We start from the raw sequence: 20,321 nt of genomic DNA, 5'->3' as shown, positions 1-20,321 counted from the left end.
CCCCCCTGGACTGACAAGACCCCCCTGGGCTGACACAGACCCCCCTGGGCTGACACAGACCGCCCTGGGCTGACACAGACCCCCCTGGGCTGACACAGACCCCCCTGGGCTGACACAGACCGCCCTGGGCTGACACAGACCGCCCTGGGCTGACACTGACCCCCCTTGGATTCGGGAGACACGCTTACCTCTCTTTCTGAAGTCCTGCACAAGCTAAATGACTCTGAATTCATTATTCTAGGAGATTTAAACTATCGGGCTCTTTTAAAGAACTGTGCGGCTCTGAATCTCGCTCAATTAATTAATGACCCTACAAGACCGAAACTCAGAGCACCAAACAAATCAACGCTATTGGACATTACTCTAACAAATACCCCTCAAAAATACACATGGACTGGGGATATTCTGTAGTGATGAAATACACATGGACTGGGGATATTCTGTAGTGATGAAATACACATGGACTGGGATATTCTGTAGTGATGAAATACACATGGACTGGGGATATTCTGTAGTGATGAAATACACATGGACTGGGGATATTCTGTAGTGATGAAATACACATGGACTGGGATATTCTGTAGTGATGAAATACACATGGACTGGGGATATTCTGTAGTGATGAAATACACATGGACTGGGGATATTCTGTAGTGATGAAATACACATGGACTGGGGATATTCTGTAGTGATGAAATACACATGGACTGGGGATATTCTGTAGTGATGAAATACACATGGACTGGGGATATTCTGTAGTGATGAAATACACATGGACTGGGGATATTCTGTAGTGATGAAATACACATGGACTGGGGATATTCTGTAGTGATGAAATACACATGGACTGGGGATATTCTGTAGTGATGACATGGACTGGGGATATTCTGTAGTGATGAAATACACATGGACTGGGGATATTCTGTAGTGATGAAATACACATGGACTGGGGATATTCTGTAGTGATGAAATACACATGGACTGGGGATATTCTGTAGTGATGTCAGTGATGAAATACACATGGACTGGGGATATTCTGTAGTGATGAAATACACATGGACTGGGGATATTCTGTAGTGATGAAATACACACGGACTGGGGATATTCTCTAGTGATGAAATACACATGGACTGGGGATATTCTGTAGTGATGAAATACACATGGACTGGGGATATTCTGTAGTGATGAAATACACACGGACTGGGGATATTCTGTAGTGATGAAATACACATGGACTGGGGATATTCTGTAGTGATGTCAGTGATGAAATACACATGGACTGGGATATTCTGTAGTGATGAAATACACATGGACTGGGGATATTCTGTAGTGATGAAATACACATGGACTGGGATATTCTGTAGTGATGAAATACACATGGACTGGGATATTCTGTAGTGATGACATGGACTGGGGATATTCTGTAGTGATGAAATACACATGGACTGGGGATATTCTGTAGTGATGACATGGACTGGGGATATTCTGTAGTGATGACATGGACTGGGGATATTCTGCAGTGATGAAATACACATGGACTGGGGATATTCTGTAGTGATGACATGGACTGGGGATATTCTGTAGTGATGAAATACACATGGACTGGGGATATTCTGTAGTGATGAAATACACATGGACTGGGGATATTCTGTAGTGATGAAATACACATGGACTGGGGATATTCTGTAGTGATGAAATGGACTGGGGATATTCTGTAGTGATGAAATACACATGGACTGGGGAAATTCTGTAGTGATGAAATACACATGGACTGGGGATATTCTGTAGTGATGAAATACACATGGACTGGGGATATTCTGTAGTGATGAAATACACATGGACTGGGGATATTCTGTAGTGATGAAATACACATGGACTGGGGATATTCTGTAGTGATGAAATACACATGGACTGGGGATATTCTGTAGTGATGAAATACACATGGACTGGGGATATTCTGTAGTGATGAAATACACATGGACTGGGGATATTCTGTAGTGATGAAATACACATGGACTGGGGATATTCTGTAGTGATGAAATACACATGGACTGGGGATATTCTGTAGTGATGAAATACACATGGACTGGGGATATTCTGTAGTGATGAAATACACATGGACTGGGGATATTCTGTAGTGATGAAATACACATGGACTGGGATATTCTGTAGTGATGAAATACACATGGACTGGGGATATTCTGTAGTGATGAAATACACATGGACTGGGGATATTCTGTAGTGATGAAATACACATGGACTGGGGATATTCTGTAGTGATGAAATACACATGGACTGGGGATATTCTGTAGTGATGAAATACACATGGACTGGGGATATTCTGTAGTGATGAAATGGACTGGGGATATTCTGTAGTGATGAAATACACATGGACTGGGGATATTCTGTAGTGATGAAATACACATGGACTGGGGATATTCTGTAGTGATGAAATGGACTGGGGATATTCTGTAGTGATGAAATACACATGGACTGGGGATATTCTGTAGTGATGAAATACACATGGACTGGGGATATTCTGTAGTGATGAAATACACATGGACTGGGGATATTCTGTAGTGATGAAATACACATGGACTGGGGATATTCTGTAGTGATGAAATACACATGGACTGGGGATATTCTGTAGTGATGACATGGACTGGGGATATTCTGTAGTGATGAAATACACATGGACTGGGGATATTCTGTAGTGATGAAATACACATGGACTGGGGATATTCTGTAGTGATGAAATACACATGGACTGGGGATATTCTGTAGTGATGAAATACACATGGACTGGGGATATTCTGTAGTGATGAAATACACATGGACTGGGGATATTCTGTAGTGATGAAATACACATGGACTGGGGATATTCTGTAGTGATGAAATACACATGGACTGGGGATATTCTGTAGTGATGAAATACACATGGACTGGGGATATTCTGTAGTGATGAAATACACATGGACTGGGGATATTCTGTAGTGATGAAATACACATGGACTGGGGATATTCTGTAGTGATGAAATACACATGGACTGGGATATTCTGTAGTGATGAAATACACATGGACTGGGGATATTCTGTAGTGATGTCAGTGATGAAATACACATGGACTGGGGATATTCTGTAGTGATGAAATACACATGGACTGGGGATATTCTGTAGTGATGAAATACACACGGACTGGGGATATTCTCTAGTGATGAAATACACATGGACTGGGGATATTCTGTAGTGATGAAATACACATGGACTGGGGATATTCTGTAGTGATGAAATACACACGGACTGGGGATATTCTGTAGTGATGAAATACACATGGACTGGGGATATTCTGTAGTGATGTCAGTGATGAAATACACATGGACTGGGATATTCTGTAGTGATGAAATACACATGGACTGGGGATATTCTGTAGTGATGAAATACACATGGACTGGGATATTCTGTAGTGATGAAATACACATGGACTGGGATATTCTGTAGTGATGACATGGACTGGGGATATTCTGTAGTGATGAAATACACATGGACTGGGGATATTCTGTAGTGATGACATGGACTGGGGATATTCTGTAGTGATGACATGGACTGGGGATATTCTGCAGTGATGAAATACACATGGACTGGGGATATTCTGTAGTGATGACATGGACTGGGGATATTCTGTAGTGATGAAATACACATGGACTGGGGATATTCTGTAGTGATGAAATACACATGGACTGGGGATATTCTGTAGTGATGACATGGACTGGGGATATTCTGTAGTGATTAAATACACATGGACTGGGGATATTCTGTAGTGATGAAATACACATGGACTGGGGATATTCTGTAGTGATGAAATACACATGGACTGGGGATATTCTGTAATGATGAAATACACATGGACTGGGGATATTCTGTAGTGATGAAATACACATGGACTGGGATATTCTGTAGTGATGAAATACACATGGACTGGGATATTCTGTAATGATGTCAGTGATGAAATACACATGGACTGGGATATTCAGACAACCTGGACCCCCTACCTGTTAAAGACAGGTCCAGACAACCTGGACATCTACCTGTTAAAGACAGGTCCAGACAACCTGGACCCCCTCCCTACCTGTTAAAGACAGGTCCAGACAACCTGGACCCCTACCTGTTAAAGACAGGTCCAGACAACCTGGACCCCTACCTGTTAAAGACAGGTCCAGACAACCTGGACCCCCTCCCTACCTGTTAAAGACAGGTCCAGACAACCTGGACCCCCTACCTGTTAAAGACAACCTGGACCCCTACCTGTTAAAGACAGGTCCAGACAACCTGGACATCTACCTGTTAAAGACAACCTGGACCCCCTACCTGTTAAAGACAGGTCCAGACAACCTGGACATCTACCTGTTAAAGACAGGTCCAGACAACCTGGACATCTACCTGTTAAAGACAGGTCCAGACAACCTGGACTCCCTACCTGTTAAAGACAGGTCCAGACAACCTGGACCCCCTACCTGTTAAAGACAACCTGGACCCCCTACCTGTTAAAGACAACCTGGACCCCCTACCTGTTAAAGACAGGTCCAGACAACCTGGACCCCTACCTGTTAAAGACAGGTCCAGACAACCTGGACATCTACCTGTTAAAGACAGGTCCAGACAACCTGGACCCCTACCTGTTAAAGACAGGTCCAGACAACCTGGACCCCCTACCTGTTAAAGACAGGTCCAGACAACCTGGACCCCTACCTGTTAAAGACAGGTCCAGACAACCTGGACATCTACCTGTTAAAGACAGGTCCAGACAACCTGGACATCTACCTGTTAAAGACAACCTGGACCCCCTACCTGTTAAAGACAACCTGGACCCCATACCTGTTAAAGACAGGTCCAGACAACCTGGACCCCCTACCTGTTAAAGACAACCTGGACCCCTACCTGTTAAAGACAGGTCCAGACAACCTGGACATCTACCTGTTAAAGACAGGTCCAGACAACCTGGACCCCCTACTTGTTAAAGACAACCTGGACCCCTACCTGTTAAAGACAGGTCCAGACAACCTGGACATCTACCTGTTAAAGACAGGTCCAGACAACCTGGACATCTACCTGTTAAAGACAACCTGGACATCTACCTGTTAAAGACAGGTCCAGACAACCTGGACCCCTACCTGTTAAAGACAACCTGGACCCCTACCTGTTAAAGACAACCTGGACCCCTACCTGTTAAAGACAGGTCCAGACAACCTGGACATCTACCTGTTAAAGACAGGTCCAGACAACCTGGACATCTACCTGTTAAAGACAGGTCCAGACAACCTGGACATCTACCTGTTAAAGACAGGTCCAGACAACCTGGACATCTACCTGTTAAAGACAACCTGGACCCCTACCTGTTAAAGACAACCTGAACCCCCTACCTGTTAAAGACAGGTCCAGACAACCTGGACCCCCTACCTGTTAAAGACAGGTCCAGACAACCTGGACATCTACCTGTTAAAGACAGGTCCAGATAACCTGGACCCCCTACCTGTTAAAGACAACCTGGACCCCCTACCTGTTAAAGACAGCAGCTGGTATTATTACTGAACCTGAGGCTCACATTTTCAACTTGAGTCTCTTGATCAATCTCCATACCCAGCATTTTGGAAATCAGCTGATGTCCTCCCACTGCTAAAAGGGTGGAGATTCCTCAGATGCTAATAACTATCGTCCTCTCTCTAAACTCCCTATCCTGGACAAAGTCTATGAACTCCCTATCCTGGACAAAGTCTATGAACTCCCTATCCTGGACAAAGTCTATGAATCCCTAGTGAACTCCCTATCCTGGACAAAGTCTCTAAACTCCCTATCCTGGACAAAGTCTATGAACTCCCTATCCTGGACAAAGTCTATGAACTCCCTATCCTGGACAAAGTCTATGAACTCCCTATCCTGGACAAAGTCTATGAACTCCCTATCCTGGACAAAGTCTATGAATCCCTAGTGAACTCTCTATCCTGGACAAAGTCTACGAACCCCTAGTGAACTCTCTATCCTGGACAAAGTCTATGAATCCTTAGTAAACTCTCTATCCTGGCCAAAGTCTAGGAATCCCCAGTGAACTCTCTATCCTGGACAAAGTCTATGAATCCCTAGTGAACTCCCTATCCTGGACAAATTCTATGAATCCCTATCCTGGACAAAGTCTATGAATCCCTAGTGAACTCCCTATCCTGGACAAAGTCTATGAATCCCTAGTGAACTCCCTATCCTGGACAAATTCTATGAATCCCTATCCTGGACAAAGTCTATGAATCCCTAGTGAACTCCCTATCCTGGACAAAGTCTACGGATCCCTAGTGAACTCCCTATCCTGGACAAAGTCTATGAATCCCTAGTGAACTCCCTATCCTGGACAAAGTCTCTAAACTCCCTATCCTGGACAAAGTCTATGAACTCCCTATCCTGGACAAAGTCTATGAACTCCCTATCCTGGACAAAGCCTATGAACTCCCTATCCTGGACAAAGTCTATGAATCCCCAGTGAACTCCCTATCCTGGCCAAAGTCTATGAACACCCTATCCTGGCCAAAGTCTATGAATCCCCAGTGAACTCCCTATCCTGGCCCAACGTCTATGAATCCCTAGTGAACTCTCTATCCTGGACAAAGTCTTATTATGGATCCCCATTTAGTTCCTGCCAAGGCAGCAGCTACTCTTCCTGGGGTTTATTATGGATCCCCATTAGTTCCTGTCAAGGCAGCAGCTACTCTTCCTGGGGTTTATTATGGATCTCCATTAGTTCCTGTCAAGGCAGCGGCTACTCTTCCTGGGGTTTATTATGGATCCCCATTAGTTACTGCCAAGGCAGCAGCTACTCTTCCTGGGGTTTATTATTGATCCCCATTAGTTACTGCCAAGGCAGCAGCTACTCTTCCTGGGGTTTATTATGGATCCCCATTAGTTACTGCCAAGGTAGCAGCTACTCTTCCTGGGGTTTATTATGGATCCCCATTAGTTCCTGTTAAGGCAGCAGCTACTCTTCCTGGGGTTTATTATGGATCCCCATTAGTTACTGCCAAGGCAGCAGCTATTCTTCCTGGGGTTTATTATGGATCCCCATTAGTTACTGCCAAGGCAGCAGCTATTCTTCCTGGGGTTTATTATGGATCCCCATTAGTTACTGCCAAGGCAGCAGCTATTCTTCCTGGGGTTTATTATGGATCCCCATTAGTTCCTGTCAAGGCAGCAGCTACTCTTCTACTAGGGTCTGTAGGACCTGCCTTGTTGATAGTCTTGTTAAGAAGGTAGAAACTAGGGCCTGTAGGACCTGCCTTGTTGATAGTCTTGTTAAGAAGGTAGAAACTAGGGCCTGTAGGACCTGCCTTGTTGATAGTGCTGTTAAGAAGGTAGAAACTAGGGCCTGTAGGACCTGCCTTGTTGATAGTGCTGTTAAGAAGGTAGAAACTAGGGCCTGTAGGACCTGCCTTGTTGATAGTGTTGTTAAGAAGGTAGAAACTAGGGCCTGTAGGACCTGCCTTGTTGATAGTGTTGTTAAGAAGGTAGAAACTAGGACCTGCCTTGTTGATAGTGTTGTTAAGAAGGTAGAAACTAGGGCCTGTAGGACCTGCCTTGTTGATAGTGCTGTTAAGAAGGTAGAAACTAGGGCCTGTAGGACCTGCCTTGTTGATAGTGTTGTTAAGAAGGTAGAAACTAGGGCCTGTAGGACCTGCCTTGTTGATAGTGCTGTTAAGAAGGTAGAAACTAGGGCCTGTAGGACCTGCCCTGTTGATAGTGTTGTTAAGAAGGTAGTTTGTTCCATCTCACGTGATTTATACCTCGACTGAGGGACAGTATCCGACACGCGTGTCAACTCACCTTCCGACAGCGAGGGTTGGGACAGCTGAACAGCGACACACCTTTATCCAACAACGCTGGGAAGTTACAGGACGGACAACTGGAGATAAAAGACAGGAAAAGACCGATGCAGGTCAGAAAATTCTAGAAACCATTTCTGTGACAGACAGAGACAGAGACAGCGACAGACAGACAGACAGACAGACAGACAGAGACCAACAGAGATCCTATTAAATGACTAGATGTCATAAACCTTCAAAGTTCTAGAATTTAGTTGAAAATGGCGGCCATCTTGTTCAGGGAGAAATCCAAAAACCCAGTAAAACATCTAAACATCCATCTTGTTTAAAGGCTGGTTTATAGTCCGTCTATCGACATGTCTCTAGAACATTCTATTGTCTAAACATCCATCTTGTTTAAAGGCTGGTTTATAGTCCGTCTATCCACATGTCTCTAGAACATTCTATTGTCGTCTGACATCCATCTTGTTTAAAGGCTGGTTTATAGTCCGTCTATCGACATGTCTCTAGAACATTCTATTGTCTAAACATCCATCTTGTTTAAAGGCTGGTTTATAGTCCGTCTATCGACATGTCTCTAGAACATTCTATTGTCTAAACATCCATCTTGTTTAAAGGCTGGTTTATAGTCCCGTCTATCGACATGTCTCTAGAACATTCTATTGTCTAAACATCCATCTTGTTTAAAGGCTGGTTTATAGTCCGTCTATCGACATGTCTCTAGAACATTCTATTGTCTAAACATCCATCTTGTTTAAAGGCTGGTTTATAGTCCCGTCTATCGACATGTCTCTAGAACATTCTATTGTCTAAACATCCATCTTGTTTAAAGGCTGGTTTATAGTCCCGTCTATCGACATGTCTCTAGAACATTCTATTGTCTAAACATCCATCTTGTTTAAAGGCTGGTTTATAGTCCGTCTATCGACATCACAAGGTGGTTCATGTCCATTCTAGTATTTGTAATACCATGGTTACCCAACTCCCTGAACAACATGGCCGACCTTTAGACAATCACAAGAAGGTTTATGTCTAGTATTTGTATCATCATACCGTACTAGTTCGTCGGCGCAGGTCGCGGCCACGGCCTCTTCAGCCTGTCTCTCGTAGTATTTACACAACACCGTGTCCGGCAACACCTTTTCCAACTCGCACACCGGGAAGGAACAGGGACAGCCTGCTTCCATACAGCTGAGAGAGGACTGGAACACAGAGACACCCTGTTAACAGCCTGCTTCCATACAGCTGAGAGAGGACTGGAACACAGAGACACCCTGTTAACAGCCTGCTTCCATACAGCTGAGAGAGGACTGGAACACAGAGACACCCTGTTAACAGCCTGCTTCCATACAGCTGAGAGAGGACTGGAACACAGAGACACCCTGTTAACACCTAAACCACACAGCTGAGAGAGGACTGGAACACAGAGACACCCTGTTAACAGCCCGCTTCCATACAGCTGAGAGAGGACTGGAACACAGAGACACCCTGTTAACACCTCAACCACACAGCTGAGAGAGGACTGGAACACAGAGACACCCTGTTAACAGCCTGCTTCCATACAGCTGAGAGAGGACTGGAACACAGAGACACCCTGTTAACAGCCTGCTTCCATACAGCTGAGAGAGGACTGGAACACAGAGACACCCTGTTAACAGCCTGATTCCATACAGCTGAGAGAGGACTGGAACACAGAGACACCCTGTTAACAGCCTGCTTCCATACAGCTGAGAGAGGACTGGAACACAGAGACACCCTGTTAACAGCCTGCTTCCATACAGCTGAGAGAGGACTGGAACACAGAGACACCCTGTTAACAGCCTGCTTCCATACAGCTGAGAGAGGACTGGAACACAGAGACACCCTGTTAACAGCCTGCTTCCATACAGCTGAGAGAGGACTGGAACACAGAGACACCCTGTTAACACCTAAACCACACAGCTGAGAGAGGACTGGAACACAGAGACACCCTGTTAACAGCCTGCTTCCATACAGCTGAGAGAGGACTGGAACACAGAGACACCCTGTTAACAGCCTGCTTCCATACAGCTGAGAGAGGACTGGAACACAGAGACACCCTGTTAACACCTAAACCACACAGCTGAGAGAGGACAGGAACACAGAAACACCCTGTTAACACCTAGACCACACAGCGTACCCACCCCCACATACCTGTCCCGACCCGAACACGGCTTCCTCGGCATATTTAACCAGACATTCTTTACAGAAGAGATGTCCATCAGAACACTGGGTCATCTTCTCGAAGGCAAAGTCCCCACAGCAACACCCACACTCTATCAGCTGTCCGTCCTACAGAGAGAGAGAGAGAGAGAGAGATGTTCACTACACAACCCAACACCCACACTCTATCAGCTGTCCGTCCTACAGAGAGAGAGAGAGAGAGATGTTCACTACACAACCCAACACCCACACTCTATCAGCTGTCCGTCCTACAGAGAGAGAGAGAGAGAGAGAGAGAGAGATGTTCACTACACAACCCAACACCCACACTCTATCAGCTGTCCGTCCTACAGAGAGAGAGAGAGAGAGAGAGAGAGATGTTCACTACACAACCCAACACCCACACTCTATCAGCTGTCCGTCCTACAGAGAGAGCGAGAGAGAGAGAGAGAGAGTAAGTGAGAGGTAGAGAGAGAGTAAGTGAGAGGTAGAGAGAGAGAGTAAGTGAGAGGTAGAGAGAGAGAGTAAGTGAGAGGTAGAGAGAGAGAGTAAGTGAGAGGTAGAGAGAGAGTAAGTGAGAGGTAGAGAGAGAGGAAGTGAGAGGTAGAGAGAGAGGAAGTGAGAGGTAGAGAGAGAGGAAGTGAGAGGTAGAGAGAGAGGAAGTGAGAGGTAGAGAGAGAGGAAGTGAGAGAGACAGAGAGAGGAAGTGAGAAGTAGAGAGAGAGGAAGTGAGAGAGACAGAGAGAGAGGAAGTGAGAGAGACAGAGAGAGAGGAAGTGAGAGAGACAGAGAGAGAGGAAGTGAGAGGTAGAGAGAGAGGAAGTGAGAGGTAGAGAGAGAGGAAGTGAGAGAGACAGAGAGAGAAGTGAGAGAGACAGAGAGAGAGGAAGTGAGAGACAGAGAGAGAGGAAGTGAGAGGTAGAGAGAGAGGAAGTGAGAGGTAGAGAGAGAGGAAGTGAGAGAGACAGAGAGAGAGGAAGTGAGAGGTAGAGAGAGGAAGTGAGAGGTAGAGAGAGAGGAAGTGAGAGAGACAGAGAGAGGAAGTGGTGTTTGGGTAGATGTACCTTCTCATACTCCTCCTCATTAACCTGCAGAGCCAGCAGGAAGTCTTCATGCTGCACAGAGAGAGAACATCATGATCATCAGTAATATAACAGACCCCTCATCAGATATATAGCAGACCCCCCATCAGTTATATAACAGACCCCTCATCAGTAATATAACAGACCCCTCATCAGATATATAACAGACCCCTCATCAGTTATATAACAGACCCCTCATCAGTTATATAACAGACCCCTCATCAGTAATATAACAGACCCCTCATCAGATATATAACAGACCCCTCATCAGATATATAACAGACCCCTCATCAGTAATATAACAGACCCCTCATCAGATATATAACAGACCCCTCATCAGATATATAACAGACCCCTCATCAGATATATAACAGACCCCTCATCAGTTATATAACAGACCCCTCATCAGATATATAACAGACCCCTCATCAGATATATAACAGACCCCTCATCAGTTATATAGCAGACCCCTCATCAGTTATATAACAGACCCCTCATCAGATATATAACAGACCCTGACCCCTCATCAGATATATAACAGACCCTGACCCCTCATCAGTTATATAACAGACCCTGACCCCTCATCAGATATATAACAGACCCCTCATCATATATATAACAGACCCCTCATCAGTTATATAACAGACCCCTAATCAGATATATAGCAGACCCCTCATCAGATATATAACAGACCCCTCATCAGTTATATAGCAGACCCCTCATCAGTTATATAACAGACCCCTCATCAGTAATATAACAGACCCCTCATCAGTAATATAACAGACCCCTCATCAGATATATAACAGACCCCTCATCAGATATATAACAGACCCCTCATCAGTAATATAACAGACCCCTCATCAGATATATAAAAGACCCCTCATCAGTTATATAGCAGACCCCTCATCAGTTATATAACAGACCCCTCATCAGATATATAGCAGACCCCTCATCAGTTATATAACAGACCCCTCATCAGATATATAACAGACCCTGACCCCTCATCAGATATATAACAGACCCTGACCCCTCATCAGTTATATAACAGACCCTGACCCCTCATCAGATATATAACAGACCCCTCATCAGTAATATAACAGACCCCTCATCAGTTATATAGCAGACCCCTCATCAGTTATATAGCAGACCCCTCATCAGTTATATAACAGACCCCTCATCAGATATATAACAGACCCTGACCCCTCATCAGTTATATAGCAGACCCCTCATCAGTTATATAGCAGACCCCTCATCAGTTATATAACAGACCCCTCATCAGATATATAACAGACCCTGACCCCTCATCAGTTATATAGCAGACCCCTCATCAGTTATATAGCAGACCCCTCATCAGATATATAACAGACCCCTCATCAGATATATAACAGACCCCTCATCAGATATATAACAGACCCCTCATCAGATATATAACAGACCCCTCATCAGATATATAACAGACTATATATAACAGACCCCTCATCAGATATATAACAGTGAGAGTGAGTGTGTGTGTTCAGTGAGAGTGTGTGTGTGTTCAGTGAGAGTGTGTGTGTGTACAGTGAGAGTGAGTGTGTGTGTTCAGTGAGAGTGTGTGTGTGTACAGTGAGAGTGAGTGTGTGTGTTCAGTGAGAGTGTGTGTGTACAGTGAGAGTGAGTGTGTGTGTTCAGTGAGAGTGTGTGTGTTCAGTGAGAGTGTGTGTGTGTACAGTGAGAGTGAGTGTGTGTGTTCAGTGAGAGTGTGTGTGTACAGTGAGAGTGAGTGTGTGTGTTCAGTGAGAGTGTGTGTACCTCAGCATGCTCCTTGGCTTTCTGCTGATAGAAGGTGATCTCCCTCTGCAGCGAGGGGTCCAGAGCCGCTCCGTACGTCCTGCAGCCGCGACGGTTCTTCTCCAGGAAGTACATCCTCCTCTCCAACTTCACCGAACCTGAAGGAAGGAGAGAGATACAGGGTTAAGGGTCAACTGGACCTGATAGAGAGAGATACAGGGTTAACTGGACCTGATAGAGAGAGATACAGGGTTAGGGGTCAACTGGACCTGATAGAGAGAGATACAGGGTTAACTGGACCTGATAGAGAGAGATACAGGGTTAGGGGTCAACTGGACCTGATAGAGAGAGATACAGGGTTAACTGGACCTGATAGAGAGAGATACAGGGTTAGGGGTTAACTGGACCTGATAGAGAGAGATACAGGGTTAGGGGTCAACTGGACCTGATAGAGAGAGATACAGGGTTAACTGGACCTGATAGAGAGAGATACAGGGTTAGGGGTCAACTGGACCTGATAGAGAGAGATACAGGGTTAACTGGACCTGATAGAGAGAGATACAGGGTTAGGGGTTAACTGGACCTGATAGAGAGAGATACAGGGTTAGGGGTCAACTGGACCTGAGAGAGAGAGATACAGGGTTAGGGGTCAACTGGACCTGATAGAGAGAGATACAGGGTTAGGGGTCAACTGGACCTGATAGAGAGAGATACAGGGTTAGGGGTCAACTGGACCTGATAGAGAGAGATACAGGGTTAACTGGACCTGATAGAGAGAGATACAGGGTTAACTGGACCTGATAGAGAGAGATACAGGGTCAACTGGACCTGATAGAGAGAGATACAGGGTTAACTGGACCTGATAGAGAGAGATACAGGGTTAGGGGTTAACTGGACCTGATAGAGAGAGATACAGGGTTAGGGGTTAACTGGACCTGATAGAGAGAGATACAGGGTTAACTGGACCTGATAGAGAGAGATACAGGGTTAGGGGTCAACTTGACCTGATAGAGAGAGATACAGGGTTAGGGGTCAGCTGGACCTGATAGAGAGAGATACAGAGTTAGGGGTCAACTGGACCTGATAGAGAGAGATACAGGGTTAGGGGTTAACTGGACCTGATAGAGAGAGATACAGGGTTAGGGGTCAACTGGACCTGATAGAGAGAGATACAGGGTTAGGGGTCAACTGGACCTGATAGAGAGAGATACAGGGTTAGGGGTCAACTGGACCTGATAGAGAGAGATACAGGGTTAGGGGTCAACTGGACCTGCTAGAGAGAGATACAGGGTTAGGGGTTAACTGGACCTGATAGAGAGAGATACAGGGTTAGGGGTCAACTGGACCTGATAGAGAGAGATACAGGGTTAGGGGTCAACTGGACCTGATAGAGAGAGATACAGGGTTAACTGGACCTGATAGAGAGAGATACAGGGTTAGGGGTCAACTGGACCTGATAGAGAGAGATACAGGGTTAGGGGTCAACTGGACCTGATAGAGAGAGATACAGGGTTAGGGGTTAACTGGACCTGATAGAGAGAGATACAGGGTTAGAGGTCAACTGGACCTGATAGAGAGAGATACAGGGTTAGGGGTTAACTGGACCTGATAGAGAGAGATACAGGGTTAGGGGTTAACTGGACCTGATAGAGAGAGATACAGGGTTAAGGGTCAACTGGACCTGATAGAGAGAGATACAGGGTTAGGGGTTAACTAACCTGATAGAGAGAGATACAAGGTTAGGGGTTAACTGGACCTGATAGAGAGAGATACAGGGTTAGGGGTCAACTGGACCTGATAGAGAGAGATACAGGGTTAACTGGACCTGATAGAGAGAGATACAGGGTTAGGGGTCAACTGGACCTGATAGAGAGAGATACAGGGTTAACTGGACCTGATAGAGAGAGATACAGGGTTAGGGGTTAACTGGACCTGATAGAGAGAGATACAGGGTTAGGGGTTAACTGGACCTGATAGAGAGAGATACAGGGTTAGGGGTCAACTGGACCTGATAGAGAGAGATACAGGGTTAGGGGTCAACTAGACCTGATAGAGAGAGATACAGGGTTAGGGGTTAACTGGACCTGATAGAGAGAGATACAGGGTTAGGGGTTAACTGGACCTGATAGAGAGAGATACAGGGTTATCTGGACCTGATAGAGAGAGATACAGGGTTAGGGGTCAACTGGACCTGATAGAGAGAGATACAGGGTTAGGGGTCAACTGGACCTGATAGAGAGAGATACAGGGTTAACTGGACCTGATAGAGAGAGATACAGGGTTAGGGGTTATCTGGACCTGATAGAGAGAGATACAGGGTTAGGGGTCAACTGGACCTGATAGAGAGAGATACAGGGTTAGGGGTTAACTGGACCTGATAGAGAGAGATATAGGGTTAGGGGTTATCTGGACCTGATAGAGAGAGATACAGGGTTAGGGGTTAACTGGACCTGATAGAGAGAGATACAGGGTTAGGGGTTAACTGGACCTGATAGAGAGAGATACAGGGTTAGGGGGGACCTGATAGATACAGGGTTAACTGGACCTGATAGAGAGAGATACAGGGTTAGGGGTCAACTGGACCTGATAGAGAGAGATACAGGGTTAACTGGACCTGATAGAGAGAGATACAGGGTTAGGGGTCAACTGGACCTGATAGAGAGAGATACAGGGTTAACTGGACCTGATAGAGAGAGATACAGGGTTAACTGGACCTGATAGAGAGAGATACAGGGTTAGGGGTTAACTGGACCTGATAGAGAGAGATACAGGGTTAGGGGTCAACTGGACCTGATAGAGAGAGATACAGGGTTAGACTGGACCTGATAGAGAGAGATACAGGGTTAGGGGTTAACTGGACCTGATAGAGAGAGATACAGGGTTAGGGGTTAACTGGACCTGATAGAGAGAGATACAGGGTTAGGGGTAGACCTGATAGAGAGAGATACAGGGTTAGGGGTTAACTGGACCTGATAGAGAGAGATACAGGGTTAGGGGTTAACTGGACCTGATAGAGAGAGATACAGGGTTATCTGGACTTGATAGAGAGAGATACAGGGTTAGGGGTCAACTGGACCTGATAGAGAGAGATACAGGGTTAACTGGACCTGATAGAGAGAGATACAGGGTTAGGGGTCAACTGGACCTGATAGAGAGAGATACAGGGTTAACTGGACCTGATAGAGAGAGATACAGGGTTAGGGGTTAACTGGACCTGATAGAGAGAGATACAGGGTTAGGGGTTAACTGGACCTGATAGAGAGAGATACAGGGTTAGGGGTCAACTGGACCTGATAGAGAGAGATACAGGGTTAGGGGTCAACTAGACCTGATAGAGAGAGATACAGGGTTAGGGGTTAACTGGACCTGATAGAGAGAGATACAGGGTTAGGGGTTAACTGGACCTGATAGAGAGAGATACAGGGTTATCTGGACCTGATAGAGAGAGATACAGGGTTAACTGGACCTGATAGAGAGAGATACAGGGTTAGGGGTTAACTGGACCTGAGAGAGAGAGATACAGGGTTAGGGGTCAACTGGACCTGATAGAGAGAGATACAGGGTTAGGGGTCAACTGGACCTGATAGAGAGAGATACAGGGTTAGGGGTCAACTGGACCTGATAGAGAGAGATACAGGGTTAACTGGACCTGATAGAGAGAGATACAGGGTTAACTGGACCTGATAGAGAGAGATACAGGGTCAACTGGACCTGATAGAGAGAGATACAGGGTTAACTGGACCTGATAGAGAGAGATACAGGGTTAGGGGTTAACTGGACCTGATAGAGAGAGATACAGGGTTAGGGGTTAACTGGACCTGATAGAGAGAGATACAGGGTTAACTGGACCTGATAGAGAGAGATACAGGGTTAGGGGTCAACTTGACCTGATAGAGAGAGATACAGGGTTAGGGGTCAGCTGGACCTGATAGAGAGAGATACAGAGTTAGGGGTCAACTGGACCTGATAGAGAGAGATACAGGGTTAGGGGTTAACTGGACCTGATAGAGAGAGATACAGGGTTAGGGGTCAACTGGACCTGATAGAGAGAGATACAGGGTTAGGGGTCAACTGGACCTGATAGAGAGAGATACAGGGTTAGGGGTCAACTGGACCTGCTAGAGAGAGATACAGGGTTAGGGGTTAACTGGACCTGATAGAGAGAGATACAGGGTTAGGGGTCAACTGGACCTGATAGAGAGAGATACAGGGTTAGGGGTCAACTGGACCTGATAGAGAGAGATACAGGGTTAACTGGACCTGATAGAGAGAGATACAGGGTTAGGGGTCAACTGGACCTGATAGAGAGAGATACAGGGTTAGGGGTCAACTGGACCTGATAGAGAGAGATACAGGGTTAGGGGTTAACTGGACCTGATAGAGAGAGATACAGGGTTAGAGGTCAACTGGACCTGATAGAGAGAGATACAGGGTTAGGGGTTAACTGGACCTGATAGAGAGAGATACAGGGTTAGGGGTTAACTGGACCTGATAGAGAGAGATACAGGGTTAAGGGTCAACTGGACCTGATAGAGAGAGATACAGGGTTAGGGGTTAACTAACCTGATAGAGAGAGATACAAGGTTAGGGGTTAACTGGACCTGATAGAGAGAGATACAGGGTTAGGGGTCAACTGGACCTGATAGAGAGAGATACAGGGTTAACTGGACCTGATAGAGAGAGATACAGGGTTAGGGGTCAACTGGACCTGATAGAGAGAGATACAGGGTTAACTGGACCTGATAGAGAGAGATACAGGGTTAGGGGTTAACTGGACCTGATAGAGAGAGATACAGGGTTAGGGGTTAACTGGACCTGATAGAGAGAGATACAGGGTTAGGGGTCAACTGGACCTGATAGAGAGAGATACAGGGTTAGGGGTCAACTGGACCTGATAGAGAGAGATACAGGGTTAGGGGTTAACTGGACCTGATAGAGAGAGATACAGGGTTAGGGGTTAACTGGACCTGATAGAGAGAGATACAGGGTTATCTGGACCTGATAGAGAGAGATACAGGGTTAGGGGTCAACTGGACCTGATAGAGAGAGATACAGGGTTAGGGGTCAACTGGACCTGATAGAGAGAGATACAGGGTTAACTGGACCTGATAGAGAGAGATACAGGGTTAGGGGTTATCTGGACCTGATAGAGAGAGATACAGGGTTAGGGGTCAACTGGACCTGATAGAGAGAGATACAGGGTTAGGGGTTAACTGGACCTGATAGAGAGAGATATAGGGTTAGGGGTTATCTGGACCTGATAGAGAGAGATACAGGGTTAGGGGTTAACTGGACCTGATAGAGAGAGATACAGGGTTAGGGGTTAACTGGACCTGATAGAGAGAGATACAGGGTTAGGGGTCAACTGGACCTGATAGAGAGAGATACAGGGTTAGGGGTCAACTGGACCTGATAGAGAGAGATACAGGGTTAACTGGACCTGATAGAGAGAGATACAGGGTTAGGGGTCAACTGGACCTGATAGAGAGAGATACAGGGTTAACTGGACCTGATAGAGAGAGATACAGGGTTAGGGGTTAACTGGACCTGATAGAGAGAGATACAGGGTTAGGGGTTAACTGGACCTGATAGAGAGAGATACAGGGTTAGGGGTCAACTGGACCTGATAGAGAGAGATACAGGGTTAGGGGTCAACTAGACCTGATAGAGAGAGATACAGGGTTAGGGGTTAACTGGACCTGATAGAGAGAGATACAGGGTTAGGGGTTAACTGGACCTGATAGAGAGAGATACAGGGTTATCTGGACTTGATAGAGAGAGATACAGGGTTAGGGGTCAACTGGACCTGATAGAGAGAGATACAGGGTTAACTGGACCTGATAGAGAGAGATACAGGGTTAGGGGTCAACTGGACCTGATAGAGAGAGATACAGGGTTAACTGGACCTGATAGAGAGAGATACAGGGTTAGGGGTTAACTGGACCTGATAGAGAGAGATACAGGGTTAGGGGTTAACTGGACCTGATAGAGAGAGATACAGGGTTAGGGGTCAACTGGACCTGATAGAGAGAGATACAGGGTTAGGGGTCAACTAGACCTGATAGAGAGAGATACAGGGTTAGGGGTTAACTGGACCTGATAGAGAGAGATACAGGGTTAGGGGTTAACTGGACCTGATAGAGAGAGATACAGGGTTATCTGGACCTGATAGAGAGAGATACAGGGTTAGGGGTCAACTGGACCTGATAGAGAGAGATACAGGGTTAACTGGACCTGATAGAGAGAGATACAGGGTTAGGGGTCAACTGGACCTGATAGAGAGAGATACAGGGTTAACTGGACCTGATAGAGAGAGATACAGGGTTAGGGGTTAACTGGACCTGATAGAGAGAGATACAGGGTTAGGGGTTAACTGGACCTGATAGAGCGAGATACAGGGTTAGGGGTCAACTGGACCTGATAGAGAGAGATACAGGGTTAGGGGTCAACTAGACCTGATAGAGAGAGATACAGGGTTAGGGGTTAACTGGACCTGATAGAGAGAGATACAGGGTTAGGGGTTAACTGGACCTGATAGAGAGAGATACAGGGTTATCTGGACCTGATAGAGAGAGATACAGGGTTAGGGGTCAACTGGACCTGATAGAGAGAGATACAGGGTTAGGGGTCAACTGGACCTGATAGAGAGAGATACAGGGTTAACTGGACCTGATAGAGAGAGATACAGGGTTAGGGGTCAACTGGACCTGATAGAGAGAGATACAGGGTTAGGGGTCAACTGGACCTGATAGAGAGAGATACAGGGTTAGGGGTTAACTGGACCTGATAGAGAGAGATACAGGGTTAGGGGTTAGTGTGTAGTGTGTAGGGAGTAGGGTGTAGTGTGTAGGGAGTAGGGTGTAGTGTGTAGGGAGTAGGGTGTAGTGTGTAGGGTGTAGTGTGTAGGGTGTAGGGAGTAGGGTGTAGTGTGTAGGGTGTAGGGAGTAGGGTGTAGTGTGTAGGGTGTAGTGTGCAGGGTGTAGGGTGTAGTGTGTAGGGTGTAGTGTGCAGGGTGTAGTGTGCAGGGTGTAGTGTGTAGTGTGTAGGGGTTAGGGTGTAGTGTGTAATTCACCGTGTTGATACTTGAAGTCTATATAGCAGCGTTCTGTAGTGTGTAGGGGTTAGGGTGTAGTGTGTAGGGGTTAGGGTGTAGGGTGTAGTGTGTAATTCACCGTGTTGATACTTGAAGTCTATATAGCAGCGTTCTGTAGGGTGTAGGGGTTAGGGTGTAGTGTGTAATTCACCATGCTGATACTTGAAGTCTATATAGCAGCGTTCTGTAGTGTGTAGGGGTTAGGGTGTAGGGTGTAGTGTGTAGGGGTTAGGGGTTAGGGTGTAGTGTGTAATTCACCATGCTGATACTTGAAGTCTATATAGCAGCGTTCTGTAGTGTGTAGAGGTTAGGGTGTAGGGTGTAGGGGTTAGGGTGTAGTGT

At 46.0% G+C, this 20,321-nt stretch overlaps 1 protein-coding gene across 1 annotated transcript in view; it reads right to left on the bottom strand.

Annotated features, from left to right (window-relative positions):
- LOC139422609 (E3 ubiquitin-protein ligase RNF216-like) overlaps positions 1-20,321 on the bottom strand; it is a 48,450-nt gene that overhangs the window by 13,626 nt on the left and 14,503 nt on the right. Inside the window, exons 9-13 of the mRNA XM_071173754.1 lie at positions 12,908-13,044; positions 11,102-11,152; positions 10,029-10,166; positions 8,910-9,058; positions 7,858-7,936 (exon numbers count right to left, since the gene is read on the bottom strand). Coding sequence (XP_071029855.1) covers positions 7,858-7,936; positions 8,910-9,058; positions 10,029-10,166; positions 11,102-11,152; positions 12,908-13,044 — 554 coding nt within the window. The remainder of the gene's footprint in view (positions 1-7,857; positions 7,937-8,909; positions 9,059-10,028; positions 10,167-11,101; positions 11,153-12,907; positions 13,045-20,321) is intronic.

Source organism: Oncorhynchus clarkii, chromosome 12 (genome assembly GCF_045791955.1).
Source record: "Oncorhynchus clarkii lewisi isolate Uvic-CL-2024 chromosome 12, UVic_Ocla_1.0, whole genome shotgun sequence".
NCBI lineage: Eukaryota > Metazoa > Chordata > Actinopteri > Salmoniformes > Salmonidae > Oncorhynchus > Oncorhynchus clarkii.
The sequence above is the reverse complement of the archived record's forward strand: the minus strand, read 5'-3'. Positions and strand labels throughout refer to the sequence as shown.